General features: G+C 43.3%; 1 protein-coding gene across 12 annotated transcripts in view; it reads right to left on the bottom strand.

Moving 5' to 3' along the window:
* The window catches only part of Emid1 (EMI domain containing 1), a 46817-nt gene that overhangs the window by 9344 nt on the left and 17056 nt on the right, over positions 1–20417 (bottom strand). For 6 of the 12 annotated variants that reach the window (XR_002394441.2, XM_021257161.2, XM_021257163.2 and 3 more), the window contains exons 5-14: positions 19652–19713; positions 18221–18308; positions 17885–17935; positions 17713–17802; positions 16991–17137; positions 15903–16001; positions 15721–15773; positions 15253–15315; positions 15105–15149; positions 2381–2425 (exon numbers count right to left, since the gene is read on the bottom strand). Coding sequence is in view for 10 of the 12 variants with exons in the window: in XM_021257161.2 (XP_021112820.1) it covers positions 2381–2425; positions 15105–15149; positions 15253–15315; positions 15721–15773; positions 15903–16001; positions 16991–17137; positions 17713–17802; positions 17885–17935; positions 18221–18308; positions 19652–19713 (743 nt within the window). In the remaining 2 variants the exon portion in view is untranslated. The remainder of the gene's footprint in view (positions 1–2380; positions 2426–15104; positions 15150–15252; positions 15316–15720; positions 15774–15902; positions 16002–16990; positions 17138–17712; positions 17803–17884; positions 17936–18220; positions 18309–19651; positions 19714–20417) is intronic. The other 6 variants (XR_002394443.2, XM_021257164.2, XM_004843377.3 and 3 more) reach the window with 3 other exon arrangements.

The following is a 20417-nucleotide window of genomic DNA, read 5'->3' as shown; positions in this document are numbered from 1 at the left end:
CTCCTAAGTCCTGAAAATCTCTTTGGGATCTGTCTCTCTCCTTTCCAAATATTTGCTACTCCAAATATTTGCAGCTTTTCAAATACCTGGGGTCTATCTTGTCCCAGGGTCTTTGCATATGGTGTTCTCACTTCTCTGTCAACATCCTGTACCTTATGCATCTTTTGTGCCTAGTCCATCTCCTCCAGGAGGGGACTACAGTGTCTGCTATCAAAGCCGAATTTCCCTCACTCCTGTGGCTGCTGACTGCAGGTCTTTCCTTATCCGATGGTAACCACCCTAAGGATGGGGACTGTCTACATGGTATATGTGTTCACAGTGCCAACTGGGCCAAGTCGAGGCTTTGCCATGGATTTTCTCTGCAGAGTTGGGCCTGTGTTTCCTTGTTTGAATAAGGAACGAAGGGCATCAATCTACTGAGATAGACTGCTCAGGGCGATCACTCAGTTCCTACAGTGGAGTCTGTGACCACTGGGTGTCACTGGTGAGCCACAGGCAAGCCAGGCCAGGGCGCCTAAAAGCTGCAGCAATGGGGCAATGGTAAGTGGAATGTACACAGGAGCCCTCAGAGACTTGCCAGAACTGGGTCCCCTCTTCCCCATCCCCATCTACCTCCAACAGAGCTGGGCCCCAGCCTCAAAGCTTCATGCAACTCCCAGCCCAGCAGGTCCCTTCCTAAGCAGGCAGCAAGCAGGGGAAGAAGTGCAGGGGGATGAAGGGCAGGAAGGAGGATAAGCAGGAACAGGGGCCCTGCTACTTCTTGGGTGGCTTCTCCCAGGGGTAATCTTGTGTTCAAGGCCTGGTCTGGGTTGCCCAGGCATTTTGTCCCCTTATCAGGGCCCCCCATGCATGAATGGAACTGCATTGCCTAATTCTACCTTGACCTCGCCTCTCTCACCTCTCCTGGGCTGGAAAATGTGTTCCCAGCCTGAGGGTCTCTAGGAAAGGAGAGTGAGGGATCTACCTGTCCCCCAGTTCAGCTCATGCCTACTTTGGCTGTAGCCTTAAGAGGCCCTGGAGCCACAGTGGTGGTGGTAGGTGGACAGCAAGAAGCTAGGCAAGGTAGCAGAGCCCCAGAAGTCATGGAGAGACATGAGGGGAGGACTCATGCGGGATAGGGGGCTCCCACGGCTGTATCCATCACTGACCCCACAATCAGTAGCCGAGAGGGTGGGCACTGGGGGCTGCCCGTATCCTCACTAACTCATGACTGCAAGTTAGGGTGTCCTGGCCAGACTACAGGGGGAGGAAGGTATGGGGGAAGGAATATGATACCACCCTCCAAAAGGGCACCCAAGGTATCGCTTCTGTGGGGGTCTGCCCTAATCCTGCCCATTTTCCAAATGTCTCCTATGTCATTGGTTTCCAGGTCCCTGTATTGTAGAACTTAGGGACATGGTACATTTGTTCTAGGCTCCTGGTCCTTCCCTCATGTGTCTCCTGGAGGAGCAGATTTTTAGGTCCTGAAATTCATTCACTGTAATTATCTCCAATGATTATAATGGTTTCTAGGAGCCCACATGAGTTATGGGATTTCTCAGTGTGTGGTACCTAGGACTCTATTCTTTTTTATGTCTCTTGTGTATGTGACAATTTTTAAGCCCCCCTTCCTATTCTCCTTTCCTTTGTATATAGTGGTATCTAGATCCCCTGATCCCATTTTTCATAGTTCTTCTTTACATGTGACAATTTCTAGGCTTCCCTTGCCATTCCTAATAGATCTGCTACTTGTGGGATGGTATCCAGGACCTCATGTTATTCATAGATCTTTTGGGTATAGTGCCATCAGGTCATTTAAACCTGATATGATGGTGTTAAAACCTCCCTTCCCAGGCTTCCTAGATTTCTTGTGTCTATTGTGGTGTCTAGATTCCCTGTCCCTTTTGCTGTAGGGCCTCTGTGCACCTCGCTGTTTCTAGGTCTTTCACTTTCCTGAAGTTCCCTATTCTGTCATTCCAAGTTGATACTGTCTTCATGCTTTCCCTTCTCCTTGACAGGAGAACAGAAGCCAAAACTCTTTCTAGGAGGGTACTATGGTGGCAGGGGATGCAGTCTGGCCTGGGTCAACCCAAACCACCCAGCAGGAATAGACAGAGCCACCCTGGCCCTGAAAGGCTACAGAGCAAAGGTGGAGACAGGGACAAAGACAGAGAGAGAGCAGTGGGGTCTGCTGATAGGGCTGGTCCTGCCCAGTTGGGAGTGACAGGATGGGGAAGGGACTGAGGCAGAGAGCTGCCCAGGTGTCAGCCTGGGTGACCAGGCAGTAGAGGGAATGTGGATGGGGCACCCCCACTCCCAGGGCCTACTGGTGAGAGAATTCTCTCCTGAGCACCCAGGGTTGGAGAAGACAAGGGGAGGCCAGGGCTGGACCAGAGCTTACCCAGTGGCTCTTCTCACCAGGGTCTCCTTTGGGGCCAGGTTCTCCCTGCAAGGAGAGACAGAGATAGAAGTAAGGGAGGGAGGGAGGGTGGGAGAGAGGGAGAGAAGACAAAGAGACAAAGACTTAGAGAAACACAGGAAAGTGGGATAGGGATAAAGTGCAGTGGTACAGTGCTTGCTTAGCACCACCAAAAAAAAAAGGAGAAAGAAAGAAAAAAAGATAAGTTTAGAGAGTAGCTTATATTGAACTAACATTAGACAAAACACAAAAAACTGTTGAAGGCAATGGAAATTAAAGAACAGCCAGAAGCCCTTGGAAGAATGTTCAACCAATGGATGAAGTGAACTCTACTGGGTAAAACTCATATATGTACATTTTTTTTCTCAGAGGGTACAGCCTAGCAAATAGAGCTCAAGCAATAGCCTTCAGTTATATTGGCTTGAGGAGTAATAGGCTAGAGTTGAGGCTGCCAGAGAAGGAGGAAATTGAAGGAGAATCCTGAAAAGCAATGAGCCACAGAAGGGGAACAAAATCTGCATAAATGCTCCTGTCTAATCCTTGGAGGATCTCTGAACTGTCCATCCACAAGGGAAAATTCCAAAGAGTCCAGGAGAGAAACAACAGGTTAGCAGAACTAAGGATATATTTTGACAATTTCCTACACATAGCAGACAGAGTTTGGAATATATGTGGCTTTCTAATGAAGCTCCAGAAAGTCCATAGTTTAGGAATAAAGACTATATCCTAGGACTAGGAATTTTTCCTAGGATCAAGGGCAAAGTTAAAATAGACTTTCTCTGATAAGCCCCAAAACTAAGTCTCTAAAAGAGCAACATGATCAGTAACAACTGTGATAGATGAAAACTCAACATTCTTCAGAGGAAGAATTGAATTCAGAGTATCTTTAATGTATTATCCATATTGTCCAGCATGCAATAAAAAATTACTAGATGTGAAAAAAATGTGTCCCGTATTCAAGAGAAAAATCAGTCAATAGAAACAGATCCATAGCTAACTCACATATTATAATTAGTAGATAAGAAATTTAAAATAACTATGATAAAAATGTTATAGAATCTACTGAAATTGATGTGATAGATGAAGAGATACAGAATTTTGGGAGAAATGTGTAAATTGTAAAAAAGAAGTGAGAATTCTAGAAAAAACATTCATTGGATGTGATTAACAGAAGATAATATACAACAAAAAATAATCAAATTGAAGGTAGACTAATGGAACAATTTAAACCAAAGCATGGAAAGAAAAGGATTTCTAAAAACCTGGACTATGGGTGAAGTGGAGTAGTAAAGTGAATGCTTAGCAGTACAAGACCCTGAGTTCAATCTCAGACAGAAAGAAAAAATTAACAGTACCTCAATGACTCATGGGAAATTATCAGTTGGAGTTGAGAAGGAGTGAAGAGAGAGTAGAAAAAAAAATTTTCTTTTCTTTTCTATTTTTTGTTAGTAATGGCAAAGTTTCACATTTATTAAAGGTAGAAAAAAAATAGGCCCTGTAGCGAGAGTTTGGGCCAAGTACAAGTAGGAAAAGGGCAGAAAAAAATGCAAAACACCCTACAATGTAGGTTGAAGAAACACAACAGCCAAAACAGAAAATTTTCTACTGAGAGCTGGAAATGTAGCTTAGTGGCGGAGCACTTGTCTAGCATGTATGAGGCCCTGGATTCCATCCTTGGTCAAAGAAAGAAAAAATAGGCCAGGTGTGGTGGTACATGCCTGTAATCCCACCACTCAAGAGGCTAAGGCCGGAAGATTGCTGGAGTCTGAGGCCAGCCTGGGCTACATAGTGAATTTAAGGCCAGCCAGAACTGCATAGTGAGACCCTCCCTGTCTCAAAAAACAAAAGCAACAACAAAAAAACCCCAAAATCAAACAATCAAGCAAAGAGGGAGAAAGGAAGAAAAGAAGTTTTTCTATTGACCTATTTCTTTCTTTCAAATTTGATTTGAAAAACAAACTTCCAAGTTCTGAGTCTGGCATGTTAGGAGTTTAGGAACTGCCACTCTATCCCATCAAGTAAAGAGCTGATAAAATGGAAAAATCAACAACTTTTAGTCAGAGAAGTGAGGCCACAGGCAAACTGCTGCCTCAAACATGGAGAGTCAAAGAAGTAAACAGAGAGAATCACAATTTAGAGGAGAGGAACTCATGAGCAAAAATCTCCACAGGAAGGACCAGAGATTTAGCTCAGTGGCACTGCGCCTGCCTTGCAAGCGCAAGGTCCTGAATTTGATCCCCGGTTCAGCGAAAAAAGAAAAAATTCTCTGCAGGAACTATTTCTAAGATAGGAAAACCTACAGTATAATTGACAATTTTCTGAAGATTCAATGTAGACAAGTCTGAGAGTTAAAAGTCCAAGGGGACTCAGTTATTTCCCACACATACTATGTTCTCTCAGTGAATATCAGTGAAAAAGGCCCTTGTGCTTGCAGTAGAGAGAAAAGAAAACGAGCCATTTTGAAATATGCCAGGATATGCTGTTCTTTTTTGGGGGGGGGACTGGGGATCAAACTCGGGTCCTTGCACGTGCACAGCAGGTGGCAAAACCACTGAGCTAAATCCCCACCCCTCTTTCTTTCTTTTTTGAGGTACTGGGGATTGAACCCAGGGCCTTGTCACTGAGCTACATCCCTGACATTCACATTCTCTCTCTCTCTCTCTCTCTCTCTCTCTCTCTCTCTCTCTCTCTCTCTCTTTCATTTTGAGTCAGAGTCTCACTAAGTTGCCCAGGTTAGGGTACAACTTGTGATTCTCCTACCTTATCCTCCCATAGTGCTGGCATTATTGGCATGTGCCACCATACCTGACTCAGAAACATTCTCTTCTTGTTTTTCTGGTAGGGGGAGAGGGGGCGTGGATCAAACTCAGGACCCTGTGCTTGCAAGGCAGGCAGCGGAACCACTGGGCCAAACCTCCGGCCCTGAAACATTCTCTTCTTAATAAAGCCTACTCTCAGGAGAAATTAATTTGCCTGAGCCAACATGCTGGGGTTTTATTAGGACCTAACCAACATAGAAGAATGGAAATAATTCCTGTTCTCTCTAGTTTTCTATGAGGGAAAAAGGAACTATCTAATTCTTAACCCCCCCCCCAAAAAAAAACATCCTGGGAGGGGTAACAAAACAAAAACATACAAGTGCCCCATTAGCACTGGTGAAGTTCATAGTTCAGGAGCACAGGCTGACACAGAGACTAATTATCAGACTAGAGAACACTTCTCTCATCCCCACACCTTGCCACTGCATTACTAAAGGCCTATTTATCATCATTCATTTTACAAAGTATATCATGTCCATCTTTCAACAAAAAGTTACAAGGCACAGCAAAAAGCAAAAACACAGTTTTGAATACTGAATAAACATCAGAACCAGAGCCAGAAAGGACAGGAATGTTACAATTAACAGAACAAGAATTTTTTAAACCTATGATATTAAGGGAAATCGTAATATGCTAAGAGAGTTAATGGAAAAAGTAGACAACATACAAGAAGTGACTGATTGTATGGAGAGTTATAGAAATTCTAAGACATAATAAAAAAGAAGTGCTAGAGACCAAAGGTACTGCAACAGAAATGAAGAATGCCTTTGATGGGCTCATTAGTAGGCTGGACATGGCTGGCTAAGCAAAGAATCTCCAAGCTTGGTAATATAACAATAGAAATTTCCAAAAGAGAAGAGCAAATAGAGAAAAAAAAAAAAGAAAAGAAAATTCAGGAATTGTAGGACAACTATAAAATGTATAAAGATACAAAATGGGAATACATGAAAGTGAAGAGGGAAAACAATGTAAGCAATACCAGATATAATGACAGAATTTTGCACAATAATGTCAGAAACAAAACAACTTAGGAAGCTCAAAGAACATAAAGCAAGATGTATATGAAAAAACAAAACAACCAAAACCCTGATAGCTAGGCATATGTCATAATCAAACTGGAGAAAATCAAAGATCAAAAAAAATATTAAAAGGAATTAGAGGAAAAAACACCTCATTTATAGGTAAAAAAAAATTACACTAGACTTTTCCTTAGACACTATGAAAGCAAGGGCCGGGGATTTAGCTCAGTGGTTTGGCCGCCTGCCTTGCAAGCAAGTGCAAGGACCTGAGTTTGATCCCTGGTACCAAAAAAAAAAAAAAAAATGGGGCTGGGGATTTAGCTCAGTGGTGCCGTGGCCTGCCTCACATGCACAAGGTCCTGAGTTCGATCCCCGGTACCAAAAAAAAAAAAAAAAAAGAAAAGAAACTATAGGGCCAGGGATCTAGCTCAGTGGTTTCACCGCCTGCCTTGCAAGCGGAAGGACCTGAGTTCGATCCCCGGTACCAAAAAAAAAAAAGAAAGTAAGAAACTATGAAAGCAAGAAGCGAATGGAGTGCAGTATTTAAAGTGTTGAGAGAGAAGAAAAACCTCCCAGAGTGCTGAGTTTACAGGTGTGAGCCATCACACCTGGCTAATGGAAATATAATTTTTGGTTAAGAAAGGAAAGAAAATAAGACTCATATAAAGTTGTCAATAAAAAACACAAAAGGCAAAAGACTGGGAGACAAAAATAGGAACAAAGAGCAAGATCAAGAAATAGAAAACAGTGGAAAAAATATGGCAGATGTTAATCCAATTATCTCGATAATTGCTTTAAACATTGGTGGTCTAAAAATGTCAATTAAAAGGTGAAAACTGTTAGAGTAGCCCCTAAAATGAGACATGGCTATGTGCTGTCTACAAGAAACTCATTTTAAATATAAATATATGTTTAGATTAAAAGTAAAGCGACAGAGAACAATATACCATGCTAACACTAGTCAAAAGACAGAGCCAACTTCAGAGCGAGGAAAGTTATCAAGGAACAAGGATAAGCACTGCATAATGATAAAGAGGTTAGTTCTACAAGAAGACATAAAAGTCCTTAATGTATATGTGTCTAACATATGAATGAATCCTTGAACAGTCTCCACTATTACAGTCAGAGACTTTAATAGTCTGTCAGAAATGAACCAATTCAGGAGGCAGAAAGTCAGAAAAGGACACTGAACTCAATAGTGTCATCAGTCAACTGTTTGTAATTGACATCTATAGATGTATTCATTTAACAACAGCAGATGGACACATTCTTCTCAAGCTCAAGAAGAACATTAAGCTAGATCATGTAGGGCCATAAAACAAATCTCAACAAATGAAATGAAAATGAAAACATAATTTACCAAAATTTATGCAGTGCAGCAAAAGCAGTACCAAGAGGGAAATTTATAGCATTGAATGCATACATTACAAAAGAAGAGAGATCTAAGACCAATAATATAAGCTTCCACCATAGGAAACTAGAAAAAGAAGTGAAAATTATACCCAAAGTAAGAAAGAGAAAATAAATAATAAAAATGAGTGTAGAAATTAATGTAATTGAAAATAAGAAGTCAATAGAGAAATATCAACAAAATAAAAAACTGGTTCTTTGAGAAGATTAATAAACTCAACAAGTTTATTAGCCAGGCTAATTAAGATAAAAGAGAAATACATATTACTAGTATCAGAAATGAAACAGATATCATTGAATAGCCTATGGATATGGAAAAGATAATAAAAATTCTATGAACAACTCTATGCTCACAAGGTTTATAACCTAGATGAAATGGACTAATTTCCCTTCCCTCCCCTCCCTTCCTTTCCCCTCCTCTTCCTTCCCCTTCCCTTTTCTTCTCTTGCAGTGCTGTGAATTGAACCCAGGGCCTTGAGCATGCTAGGCAAGTGCTCTACCATTGAACTATATCTTTAGCCCATGCATAAATTTCTTTTCTTTCTTTTTTTTTTTGTGCCGGGGATCAAATTCAGGACCTTGTGCTTGAGAGGCAGGCGTGTGGTGCCACTGAGCTAAATCCCTGGCCACCTTACATTTTTTTGTATTTGTTTTTGTTTTTCCGGTATTGGGGACTGAACTCAGGACCTTGTGCTTTCAAGGCAGTTGTGGCGCCACCGAGCTAAATGCCCCAGCCCCAAGGATAAACTTCTTGAAAGACACAATTTGGCAAAATTCATACAACCACCTTGTTATTCTAAAAAAAAACAAACCAATAACAACAACAAAAACTCAAACAAGAAAGTCTGAATAGATCTATATTAAATAGAATCAAGAACCTTTAAAAACAGAGAGTAGATATGATCAAATATATTAAATACATTAAAACGCAATTTAAAAAAATAAAGAGAGCAAATATCAGGTCCAGATGGGAGTTGCTACTGAATTCTACTGAACATTTAAGGAAGGGATTATACCAATTCTCTAATCTCTTTCAGAAGATAGAAGCAGTAGGAATACTTCCAAGTTCTTTTTTAATCCCAGGAACTCAAGCATGCTAACCATGTGCTTTACTACTGAGCTAAACACCCAACTCCTAATATATTTTATGAGGACAGCATTACCCTAATACTAAAACCAGAAAAAGACATTGTAAGAAAACTACAGACCAGTATCTTTCATGAACATAGACACTAACACTTCTCAACAGTGTAGTAAGTAACAAAGTAATGACAAGTTCACAAATGCATAAAAAAATTAACCCAGTTATACAAGCCTGGTTCAACATTCAAAAATCAATTAATGTAATCTCTCACATCAACTAGCTAAAAAAACCCACGACACAATTATAGCAAAAGATACAGGAAAAGCATTTGACAAAATCCAGCACTTTTTCATGATAAAAGCTCTTAGCAAACTAGGAATAGAGAGAAACTTCCTCACCTTGATAGAGAACATTTATTTTAAAAAACCCTAACACTAATATTATAATAGTGAGAAATTAGAAGAAGATTTCCTGCTAAAATCAGGAAGAAGGGCAGGATACTCTCTCTTTTTAATATGGTACTGGAAGTCCAAGGTAATACAAGAGGACAAGAAAAGGACATAAACTGTATATGGATTAGGACACAAGAAATAAAATTGTTTTTGTTTGTAAATACATCATTTATGTAGGAAGCTGGAAAGAGTGGGAAAAAATACTTGGAATTACTAAGTGATTTTAGGAAAGTTGTAGGATGCCATTTAATATACAGAAGTGAATTGCTTTCCTACATTTCAGCAATGAGCAAGTGGAATTTGAAATTAAAAGCACATTACTATTACATTACCACCCCTCAAAATAAAATACTTAAGTAGTAAAAAATATATATGAGAGATATATGAAGAAAACCATAAAAACTTTGATGAAAGATATCAAAGAAGGACTAAATAAGTGGAGAGATATCTACCCCATGTTCATGGATAGAATAAAAAAATGTCAAGATGTCAGTTCCTGCCAATTTGATCTGTAGATATATCTCAATCAAAATTTCAGTTGCCAGGCTTGGTAGTGGATGCCTGTAATCTCAGCACTTGGGAGGTTGAGGCAGGAGGATCACCATTGAGTTCAAGGGCAACCTGGGCTACATAGTGAGTTCAAGGCCAGCTAGAACTACATAATGAAACCCTGTATCAAAAAAAGAAAAAAAACAAACAAATCTCAGAAAATTATTTTATAATAACATACTGATTCTAAAGTTTGTACAGAAAAGCAACACCTCAGAACAGCCAACTCACTATCAAAGGAAAAGAGCAAAATAGTAGGACTAATGGCCAACTTCAAGACTTATTGTAAAGCTACACTAATAAAGATAGCATGATACTTGTGAAAGGATAGAAAAATAGGTCAGTGTGACAGAATAGAATCCAGAGGTAGAGTCATACAAATAGAGTTAACCATATCTTTGACTAAGGAGCAAAAGCAATACAATAGAGCAAAGCTGGTCTTTCCCAGAATTGGTGCCAAAATATGAATGCAAAATGTGGCCATCGATTCATGTGGATGCAAAAAAATGAATCTAGACAGGTGTAGGAGCACATGCCTATAGGCCCAGCTACTTGGGAAGTTGAGGCAGGAGGATTCCTTGAGTCCAGAAGTTCAAAGCCAGTCTGGGGAACATAAAAAGATCACAGACAGGGCTAGGGATTTAGCTCAGTGGCACCGCTCTTGCCTCACAAGAGCAAGGTCCTGAGTTCGATCCCGGGTATCCAAAAAAAAAAGAAAAGATCACAGACAGACAGACAGACAGAAAAAAGATGATACATGGACCTTACACTCTCACAATAATTAACAAAAAATGGGTCACTGACTTAACTGTAAACACAAAATTATAAAGCTCTTAGAGAAGATAATGTGGAAGAAAACCCAGATGGTCTTGGGTATGATGATGACTTTTAGATATAATACCAAAGTCATAACCTGTGAAAGAACTGATAGTTAGGTTTACTTAAAACTAAAAAATTCTGATTTGCACAATGTCAAGAGAGTAAGACCAACCCAAGCCTGGGAGAAAATATTTGAAAAAGATATATCTGAATAAAAAACTCTTAAAACTCAACAGTACAGAAATAAACAACCCAGCTAAAAAGTGGTCAAAAGACCTGAAGAGATACCTTACTAAACAAGACATATAGACAGCAAGTAAATATGTAAAAGGATGTTCAACAACATACATCATTAATGAACTGGACATTAAAACAGTGAGATAAAACAAAAACAACTTCCCCCCAGTAAAATACCACTACATGCCTAGTTGAATGGCAAAAATATAGAATAGTGAGTGAAACCACCAAAACTGGCAAGGACGTGCAGCAACTATAATTCATTCCTGGTGGGAATGCAAAGTGGTTACAGCCACTTTCGAAGCCTGGCTGGCAGTTTCTTAAAAACTAAACATATTCTTAAGCTGGGTGTGGTGACGTCCCAGCTCTTTGTGAAGCTGAGGCAAGAAAATCAATTGAGCACATGAGTTTGAAGACAGCTTGACTCTGTCTCTTAAAAAAACAAACAAAACAAAACAAAACAAAACCTTACCATATGATCCAGCAATCTTGCTCACTGGTATTTTCCAAATGAACTGAGAACTCATGTCTACATAAAACCCTCCCCATGAATGTTCACAGCAGCTTTATTCATAAGCGCCCAAATCTGGAAGCAGCCAAGGTGTCCTTCAATAGGTAAATGGATGAATAAACTGATTATCCAGACAATGAAGTATTATTCAGTGCTCAAAAGAATGAGCTATCAAGCCATAAAAAGACATGAAAAGTCTGAATGCACATTACTAAATTAAAGAAGCCAATATGAAAAGACTGTGTGATTTCAACTATATGATATTTTTTTTTTTTTGGTACTGGGGATTGAACTCGGGTCTTTGCGCTTGCGCAGCAGGCGGCGAAACCACTGAGCTAAATCCCCAGACCAACTATATGATATTCTTGAAAAGGTAAATCTATGGAGACAGTAAAACGATGAGTGGTTGCTAGGGGTTAGACAGTAGGGAAGGATGAGAAGGCAGGGCACAGAGGATTTTTAAGGCAGTAAAACTATGCTGTATGATAGTAAAATGGTAGACACATTATATATTTGCCAAAAGCTACAGAATGCACAAAACCAAGAACCAACTCTAATGATGTGTCAGTGTAGGTCCACCAATTTTAACAAATGTCCCCCTAGGGGGTGGGGATGTTGATAGTGGGAAAGGTTGTATAGGAGTGGGGACAGGGAACTCTGTACTTTCCTCTCACTTTTCCTGTGATTTTAACATTGCTTCCAAAAATTTTCTTTTGTTAAAAACAACAAAGCCAGGTGTGGTGGTACACACCTGTAATCCCAGCACTTGGGAGGTTGAGGCAGCCTGAACTACATGGTGAGATCTGTCTGAAAAAAGCAAACCAATCAACCAACCAACCAACCAACCAACCAACCAATCACCCCTCCCCAAACCACCAAACAACAAAATCCACATTGTACACTGCTACTATTTCCATTGTGAAGCTGACAACAAAATGACTAACCAAAATCAAAACAAAACTTTACATATCCAGGAATCACAGAGGAATCACAAAGCAGAATAAACACAAAGAAAGTCACATTTAGCCACATCAAAATCAATCTACTGAAAACTAAGAAGAGAAAATGTTAAAAGCCAGAAGGGGGGAAAACATTTTATATACAGGGGAACCAATGAAAGTCAAGTTTGTAATGAGAAATTATATTACCAAGAAGACCACGGTATATAAAGTGCTAACAGGAGAGAAACCCAGGGGCTTCACAATGAGCTATGTCCTCAGCCCTTTTTTATTTTTTGAAATAGGGTCTTGCTAAGGCACTGCTATGGCTTATATCTAGATGCCTCCCAAGGGCCTCATGCTCATAGGTGGGGCTTTTGAAAGGTGACTGGATTCTGGAAGTTTGCAGCTGGCTTGCTGTTAAGACGTGGGGTCTGGCTAGAAGAGGCAGGTCATTGGGGGCATGGCCTGGAACAGTTTATTCCTTTGCTCCCAGTTCCTCCCTTTGCTCTCTGCATTCTGGTTGGCAAGACCTGAGCAATTTTTCTTCTGACATACCCTCTGTCGTGCTGTTTCTTCTTGGGAGACTGCTGACCATGAACTCAAACGGCCAAACCCTTCCTCCTTTAAGTTCCAGATGTTAGGTATTTTGTCCCAAAGACAATAAGAAGTGACTAAGACAGTCACTGAAATGCCCAATTTGGGCTTGAACTTGTAATCTTCCTACCTCAGCCTTCCAGATTTCTGGGATTACAGATGTTCTCTACCAGGTCCAGCAAAAATACCTTTCAAAAATCAAGGTAAAGTGAAGAAAGTTTTCTCAGGAGACTTATACTATACAAAAAATTAAAGGAAGTTCTTTAGACTAAAGGGAAAAATTACTAGGTAGGACTCTGGATCTCTATGAAGGTATAGCATATTAGAAAAGGTAAATACATCAGTAAATAATATTACATTCATCCCTGGTTATCCATAAGAGGACTAGTCCCAAAATCTACAGATACTCAAGTCCCTCATTTAAAAACATGTGGTATTGGCATATTAGCTACAGATACTCTTGTATGTAAAGAAAATTTAAATCATATTGGATTATGTATAATACTTAATGCAATATAAATGCTATATAAATAGTTGTTATACTATAATGGTTAGAAAGTAATGACAAGAAAAACATTTATACATATTCAGTAGAGACACAATTTTTTCAAAAATTTTTGAAGCACAGTTGGTTGAGTATGTGGATGTGTAACCTGTGGATACAAAGGAACCAATGTACTTTCTATTTTTCTGTTTTTTTGAGTCAGGGTCTTGCCATGTAGCCCAGGTTGGCCTTGAACTCGAGGTGATCCTCCTGCCTCAGCTTCCTGAGTCCTGCAATTACAGGCATGTGCCACCATGCCCAGCTCAGGCCCAATGTATTTTAATTTGTTCTCTTTACTTCTTTAAAAGTGAACTAACTGTTTAGAGCATTAGTAATAATATAGAGCTGAGGGTGTAGCTCAGCGTAGAGCACTTGCCTAGCATACACAAGAACCCAGGTTCAGTCCCTAGTATTCCCCATTGCTCAAAAGTATTATAGCATTTATAACAAATGCAGAAAAACAGTATAAGGCAGCAATACCACAAGAAAGAAGCGGTGAAAATGGAATTATTAATGTTTAATGTACTTACAGTATTATAATGTTAATTAAAATAAATTGTGAAAAGCCAATGACACAAATTGCTACTTTTAGGGCAACCATAAAAAACATAACATAGGGCCGGGGATTTAGCTCAGTGGCCCTGCCGCCTGCCCCGCAAGCGCAAGGACCCAAGTTCGATCCCTGGTACCAAGAAAAAAAAACCAAAAAAAGACCCATAACACAGGGGCTGGGGATTTAGCTCAGTGGTTCCGCCACCTGCCTCATAAGCACAAGGTCCCAAGTTTGATCTTCAGTACGCAAAAAAAAAAAAAATAAAATAACACAAATAAGCATTGCTAAGAAGTTAATAGAGGAGATAAAATGGAACCTTAAAAAGTACTCAATCCAAAAAAATAAAAATTAAAAGAAAGAAAAACAGAAGCAAAGAAAAAAATGAGATAAATAGAACATAATTGCAATATGACAGTCTTAAATAGGACTATAATAATACATATCTTTAAATATAGATGAATTAAATGGTCAGACTGAAAAAAGAAAGACTGAAGTTATATTTTGTTTACAAGAGATAACTTTTTTTGGGGATTGATCTCAAGACCTTGTGCCTGCAAGGCAGGCATGATGCCACTGAGCTAAATTCCCGGCTCTTATGAGAGATATATTTTAAATATAAAGGCACAAACAACTTGAAAGAAAAAAGATCAAAACAGACATACCATGCAATCACCAAGCATAAGAACACCAGTGTGGCTACTGTAATAGCAAACAAAGTAGAATTCCAGACAGACAGTATTGCCAAAGATAAACATATTAATTCCATAAAGATTAAAAAGCCAAAAAAACCCACTGAAATCCTAAACATGTATGTGCCTAATAGCAAAGATTCAAAAACTATAAAGCAAAAATTGACCAAACTGAAGGAAGAAATGGAGAAATCTGTTAGAGTTGTAAAGATAGAAAATAGAGAACCACAGTGTCAAAAAGAGACATGAAGGGGAAGAGAGAGAAAAAGAAATAGATACAGAGCTATGGATAGCCAGAGGGACAGAGATGGAGGCAGCCTGACCCCAAGAAGATGCTGGGTCCCAGAGATAGGGAGCGACTGATCGACCAGAACTGGACCACAGAGGAGGGTTAGAGGTTCTAGTTGTATTGGGTGAAACCAGCGCAGGGGTCTGGATCTGTGGGTTCCTGAAAGGGTGGTTACAAGGTAGACATCATCACTTACCTGCTGCCCTGTGAGCCCTTGGGGGCCCGGCTCCCCACGTGCTCCCTTTGTGTGAGAGAAGAAAGGAATGAAGTTAGCTATTGTGACCTTTGATTTAGGGCCTCTAAGGTTCCCCAGAACCCCCTATCTGAGCCATCTGGGTACTCACTCTTTCGCCCTTTTGTCCTGGGTGGCCTGGGATTCCTTTGAGTCCAGTAGGGCCTGGGGGTCCCTGAGCAACAAGATAGGGCCTTAGTCTTGTGCTGGGGTAGGATGGACTTTCGGGGAGAGGGGTTGGGGAAGAGTCTCAGCTTGGCCTGGCTCTCATATACCTAATGCCCAGCACACAGTGGGCAGTTCATACAGTTCAGTATTAAGAGAACTGGGCCAGACAGTCTCTACTCAACCCACAGATGTTGCCAGCTCCTGGCCACAGCCCCAGGACAAAATTTCTACTTTTCTTGGCCTTAGGCAATAATAATGCTTCTTGTTACATGAATTGAATGAGAAGATGTGTGGAAAGGGGTTTGCATATCAAACGCTCAATAAGAACTTGTTGAATGAATGAATTAAGGGGAGGATGAATAGATGGATGAATGGATAGAAACAGGGTGGGAGTACTTGGAGAATGACTCACCATGTGTCCAGGACTCCCAGGTACCCCCATGGAGCCAGGAGGTCCAGGGGGACCTAGAATAAAACAAGATGTCCTCAGGACTGGAAAAGAGTATATGGCCAGCTGCCTTCTGATAGCCACAGGACTAGTTCTTCTGCAATCTACCAATTTCAACCTTCACACCAGGCCAGGGCTCAACTTACCCATGGGTCCTGGAGGGCCAGGGGGACCTGGGGAGCCAGTGGGTCCCTGCGGCCAGTGATTGCTGGTCTCAGTGAAGGTGTTGGACAGTAATGAGTCTCCTGCAAAAGAAAAGATAGTGAACAGAGTTGGGTAGAGTATGGCAGTGTTCACCAGCCACCTCTGTAAAGTCAGCCCCTATGGCCCTATGGGCAACCACCAGCATGGATGGGGCCCCCAGGCACCTGCTCCCAGGATGGAGAGCAGGGACAGTGTAGGCCACATAGGATTAGAAGGCAGGGAGACCTGTGTTCTAATCTCAACACAGTCTAGATGGTGACATCCAGAAAGTCTTTCTACACTTTATTGAGCCTAAACATTGCCTGTCAAATGAAATAAAAGCTACCACCTATTGACCATCAATAGCATGCCAGGCTTGTATGTGTGGGTATCATGGAGCTCTGGGAGGCTGGCACTGTCACTATCTCCATTGTGGAAATGATGAGTACAAGGCTAGCAGAAGGAGAATGACCAGTGAGATGGAATGAATGGTGGAATGGGAAAATGAAGCACTGAATAGTACCCATTCATGTACCAAAGACCTGATCTAGATAGGGTGGAACCTGGCACTCCATACTCTAATCCCTGGCAGCACAAGGAGAAGGCCAGGGATGCACATCAGGGCTCAACTTGGTGGAGGAACTGGGGCCTCTCTGAGGCCATAGTCACTGCTGTGGCCTTGATTGCTTGGAGTTCACTTCTTGCTGCCAGGATTTGAGCTTCCTGGGACTCTCAGGCCTGAATTTTAGCCAGTTCCAAGTTTGGGGCGGGCCTGATGCCTGGTAGTTCTGAGCAAGTATATCTGAAGCCACTCTCCTACATTCTAGCTGTGTGATTGTACCAAGTGATCTCCTCTCTCTGGCCCTCAGTATCCCTCATCTATAAACAAAGAACAAAAGTGTCTATTGGATAACTGGGTGACAAGTGATCTATGCTGGACACATCTGGCACACAGAAGGTACCTGTCAGATGGTAGCAGGCACAGTGGTGATGGTTACTTTAGCCTCCCCCCACCCCTACCTCAATCTACCAACACCCCACAGGGACTCACCATGCTGGGATATGCGGGCATGAGGTGGCCCAAGGGGGGCTGGGGGGCCTGGGGGGCCAGGAGGCCCTGGTGGGCCTGGAGGTCCCCTCTCTCCAGGGATGCCTGCAGCTCCGGCCTGGCCAGGGTTCCCTGGCGGACCCTGTGAACCTGCAATGAGATTCCAAGAGTTGGGGGTATATAGGAGGCAGGGAGAACTAGGACGGCTTCAAGGGGGGAGGACAAGGTAGCCTGGGCCACTGGGGATGAAAGAGGGGTCTGGAGTCCACAGGCCAGATCTGTCTATGAGGGGCATGAACACAGAATCCTGTCTTTTGTCCCATCCTGCTGGGTTTCCTTTCTTGGGGCCCCATCCCACCACCATCCACCATAGGGACCCTGGTCACATGGGGGGACACTGATGTTTCTCCTCTGCCTGGGCTTCCTCCCATTGGTCTGGGAACTCCCGATGGGCAAGCACTGGGCTGACACCCAACTCCTAGTACCCAGCTCAGAGCCTGCTGAACATAGCTGCCCAAGGAGCATGAGCTGAGTGAATCAAGAGAGAGGGTTTTAGAGAGCCCAGGAGTGGGGCAATCCAGAGAGTGGAGAGTAGAGAGGTAAGTGGGTGAGAGGGGCCAGGACACCTGGCTGTCAGGGTTGGGGGAAAGGCCCTAGCCTGGGTCCATGTGGCTGAGCAGATGGCCAAGGAAGTTGGAGGAATGGGCATCATTCTGGACACTCACCTGGCAGGCCTCTCATTCCTGCTGGGCCCTGGCTACCAGCATCTCCCTTGGGGCCGATGGGGCCAGGCAGCCCTCGAGTACCCAGTCGGTCTAGGGATAAAGAACACGAGGTTGGCAGCTCTGGACCTTCTTTTGAACCATATCCAGCCCTGGCCCCTCAGCCAGCACTCACCATCTTGAGGGAGCAGTGGGGCCCTCACAGTCTCTCTGGCTCCTGGCAGCCCTGGGGTGAGGAGGTGGAAAGGGGTCAGTGCCCCTGCTGGGTCTTGGGGCAGGGAGAGTCACCCCATAGTCCCCTCCTGCAGCTCCACCCTGGCAGGGTCTACTGGGGCTGAGTGGCCTCCCAGGACTCCATGGCTCAGGAACCCCTGAGATCATTCTCTAAGGTTTACTGAAGAGATGGGAAGACTGAGGCCTTCAAGGGGGCAAGCAGTTCATGGCAGAATGGGGACCAGATTCTTGCTGCCCTGATTCCCACATGGGAGTGATTCCCACCTGATTCACTCACCCTGAAGGCCTCTATCTCCAGGGCTGCCCTGAGCAGCTGGGGAGCCCCAGAGTGGGGCAGGGTCTTCAGTGACAGTCAGTATGGCCACCTGTGGAGGAAGAGGAAGACAGGGGTGGAATGGGTGCCAAGGTCTCATCAAAGATAGGCCAGCAGAATGGTCCTGGTGTGGGTGGTGGGAGGCCCATGGTGCTAGTAGAGCTCAACTGGGAGTGGACACCTGGGCTCAGAGGGCCCAGAACTTCATCAGAAGTGACTGTGTCCCTCTCCCTAATGGTGCTGGAGATTGAACCCAGGGCCTCTCACATGCTAAGCAAGTACTCTACCACTTAGCTACATCTCCAGCCCCAAGAGTGACTGTTTTGCAAAGTGTACAATTCATTACATGCATTGTAGAAAAGTCATTATGTACCATCACTGTCGGTTGGCTGTTCTGTGATGGTGTTTGCTGGCCACATAGTTTTTTCTGCTCATCCCATAAATAATATGATGCTTCTCTTGGTCAGTTAAAGCTCCACAGGAATATGACTGTGAGGAATTTTGCTAATTTCTCTCTCTATCTCTGTCTCTCTCTCTGTCTCTGTCTCTCTCTGTCTCTGTCTCTCTCTCTCTCTCTGTTGGGGATTGAATCCAGGGCCTCCTCTACTACTGAGATTTTTATTGAATTTGAAGGAAATGAAATAGAGTAGGAAACAGTGGAGCAAAGTATACACAGATTATATACATGTCTATCTATGTTTGTTTGAAAAATATGAAAGACAAAGATGACTGGAAAGTGACAGCAAATGCCTGTAGCCCCAGCTACTTGTGAGACTGAGGTAGGAGGTTGGCCTAAGTTCCAAAGTTACAAGCCTGTGTAACAGAGCAAGACATGGTCTCAGGAAAAAAAAATGGTGACAATCACCCTCTATGTGTGCATGGGTGCCTGCTGCAAATCAGTTTCTGGAAGGTTTTCCACATTTCTGAGTTTTTCATGTTTCCACATTAAGAATCTTTGTGTACTGTTATATTTCACAATTTAAAAAACCTTCGTATCTTGAAATGATTTCAGATGTGTAATAGATTTGCTGCTAAGTTGGAAGATGGTACTATTATGGGCACACGGTCGGGGGGCAGGGAAGGAGGGGTTCCAGCAATAAGCTCTGGGGAGTGTGCTCATCTGGCTGGGCCTGGCCACACAGGAGGGAGTATCATGGTCTCTGGACGATGAGCAGGGCAGGCCATCTGACTGAGGGGGCTTCTCAAGGGTGGCACTGGAGGACATGGTTGCCTAGGAAGCTGCCAGTCAGGTCCAGGAGGAGCCCCCAGGGCCATGAGTGTGGCAGCTCAGAGCTGCACTGTGGGAATAAGAATATCAGGACACGGGGGTACAGGAAGGGGTAGGGGATGCCAGGGAGCCTGAGGGCAGGGGGCCAGGGGCAGCTGCTCACCCACCTTGGCCTCTAGTGCCTTCAGTCGCTCAGCCAGCTCTGTCACTTTGCTGCAGTTGAGACAACCTGTGGGATGGAGGAACCTAGAACCCTGGGTCCCCCCTAGAGCCCTGCAGCCCTGGGGGGAGGGATGGTGGAAGGAGACAGACACAGAATGATCCCAACCCAGGAGGGAGCTGAGTGCAGGGCGGGCGCTGCAGAAACACTTCAGGCTCAGGATGTACTGTGCCCTGTAGGTTTTCTTCCACTCCAAAGCCTCCAGAGTGGACTTCTTTCTCCCAGAGCAGAATCCAGCATCCCTGCACTTCCAAAGTGACCCCTTTCCCAGAAGCCAGGGCAAGAAATCTTGTTTTCCGCTGGGTGGGGCTGGGGCCTGGGCCTGCCAGCTCTAGGGATCATTCTCGATGGGGCTGGCCTCCGAAGGGCCACCCTTCTGATCCTCACATACAAGCACAGCCCAGTTCCTCTGGCTTACTTGGTGATACCCCTAACTTATTTATGACAGTTCTGGCCAGGTGAGGAGTCTTTAGAAGCTGGACTCACTGGTCTTGGGTCAGGGGAGCATCACCCCCGTTCTTGCCTGAGGAACCTGGGCTCATTGGAAATGTACATCGAGTGTCTCTAGAGCATAACACAAAAGTGCCAGCCCCGGTGCTGCCCTCTCCTCGCTCAGGTCCTGGGGCGGGTAGGGCAGGGTAGAGCAGGGCAGGGCATGTCTCCTCTCTGACTCCCAGTTTCCTTTTCTTTGAAATGGGGTCAACCAGGCCTGG

This window comes from Heterocephalus glaber, unplaced genomic scaffold, assembly GCF_053883595.1.
Source record: "Heterocephalus glaber isolate CG9 unplaced genomic scaffold, H.glaber_assembly_v1.0 deba00001687, whole genome shotgun sequence".
NCBI classification, from domain to species: domain Eukaryota; kingdom Metazoa; phylum Chordata; class Mammalia; order Rodentia; family Bathyergidae; genus Heterocephalus; species Heterocephalus glaber.
The sequence above is the reverse complement of the archived record's forward strand: the minus strand, read 5'-3'. Positions and strand labels throughout refer to the sequence as shown.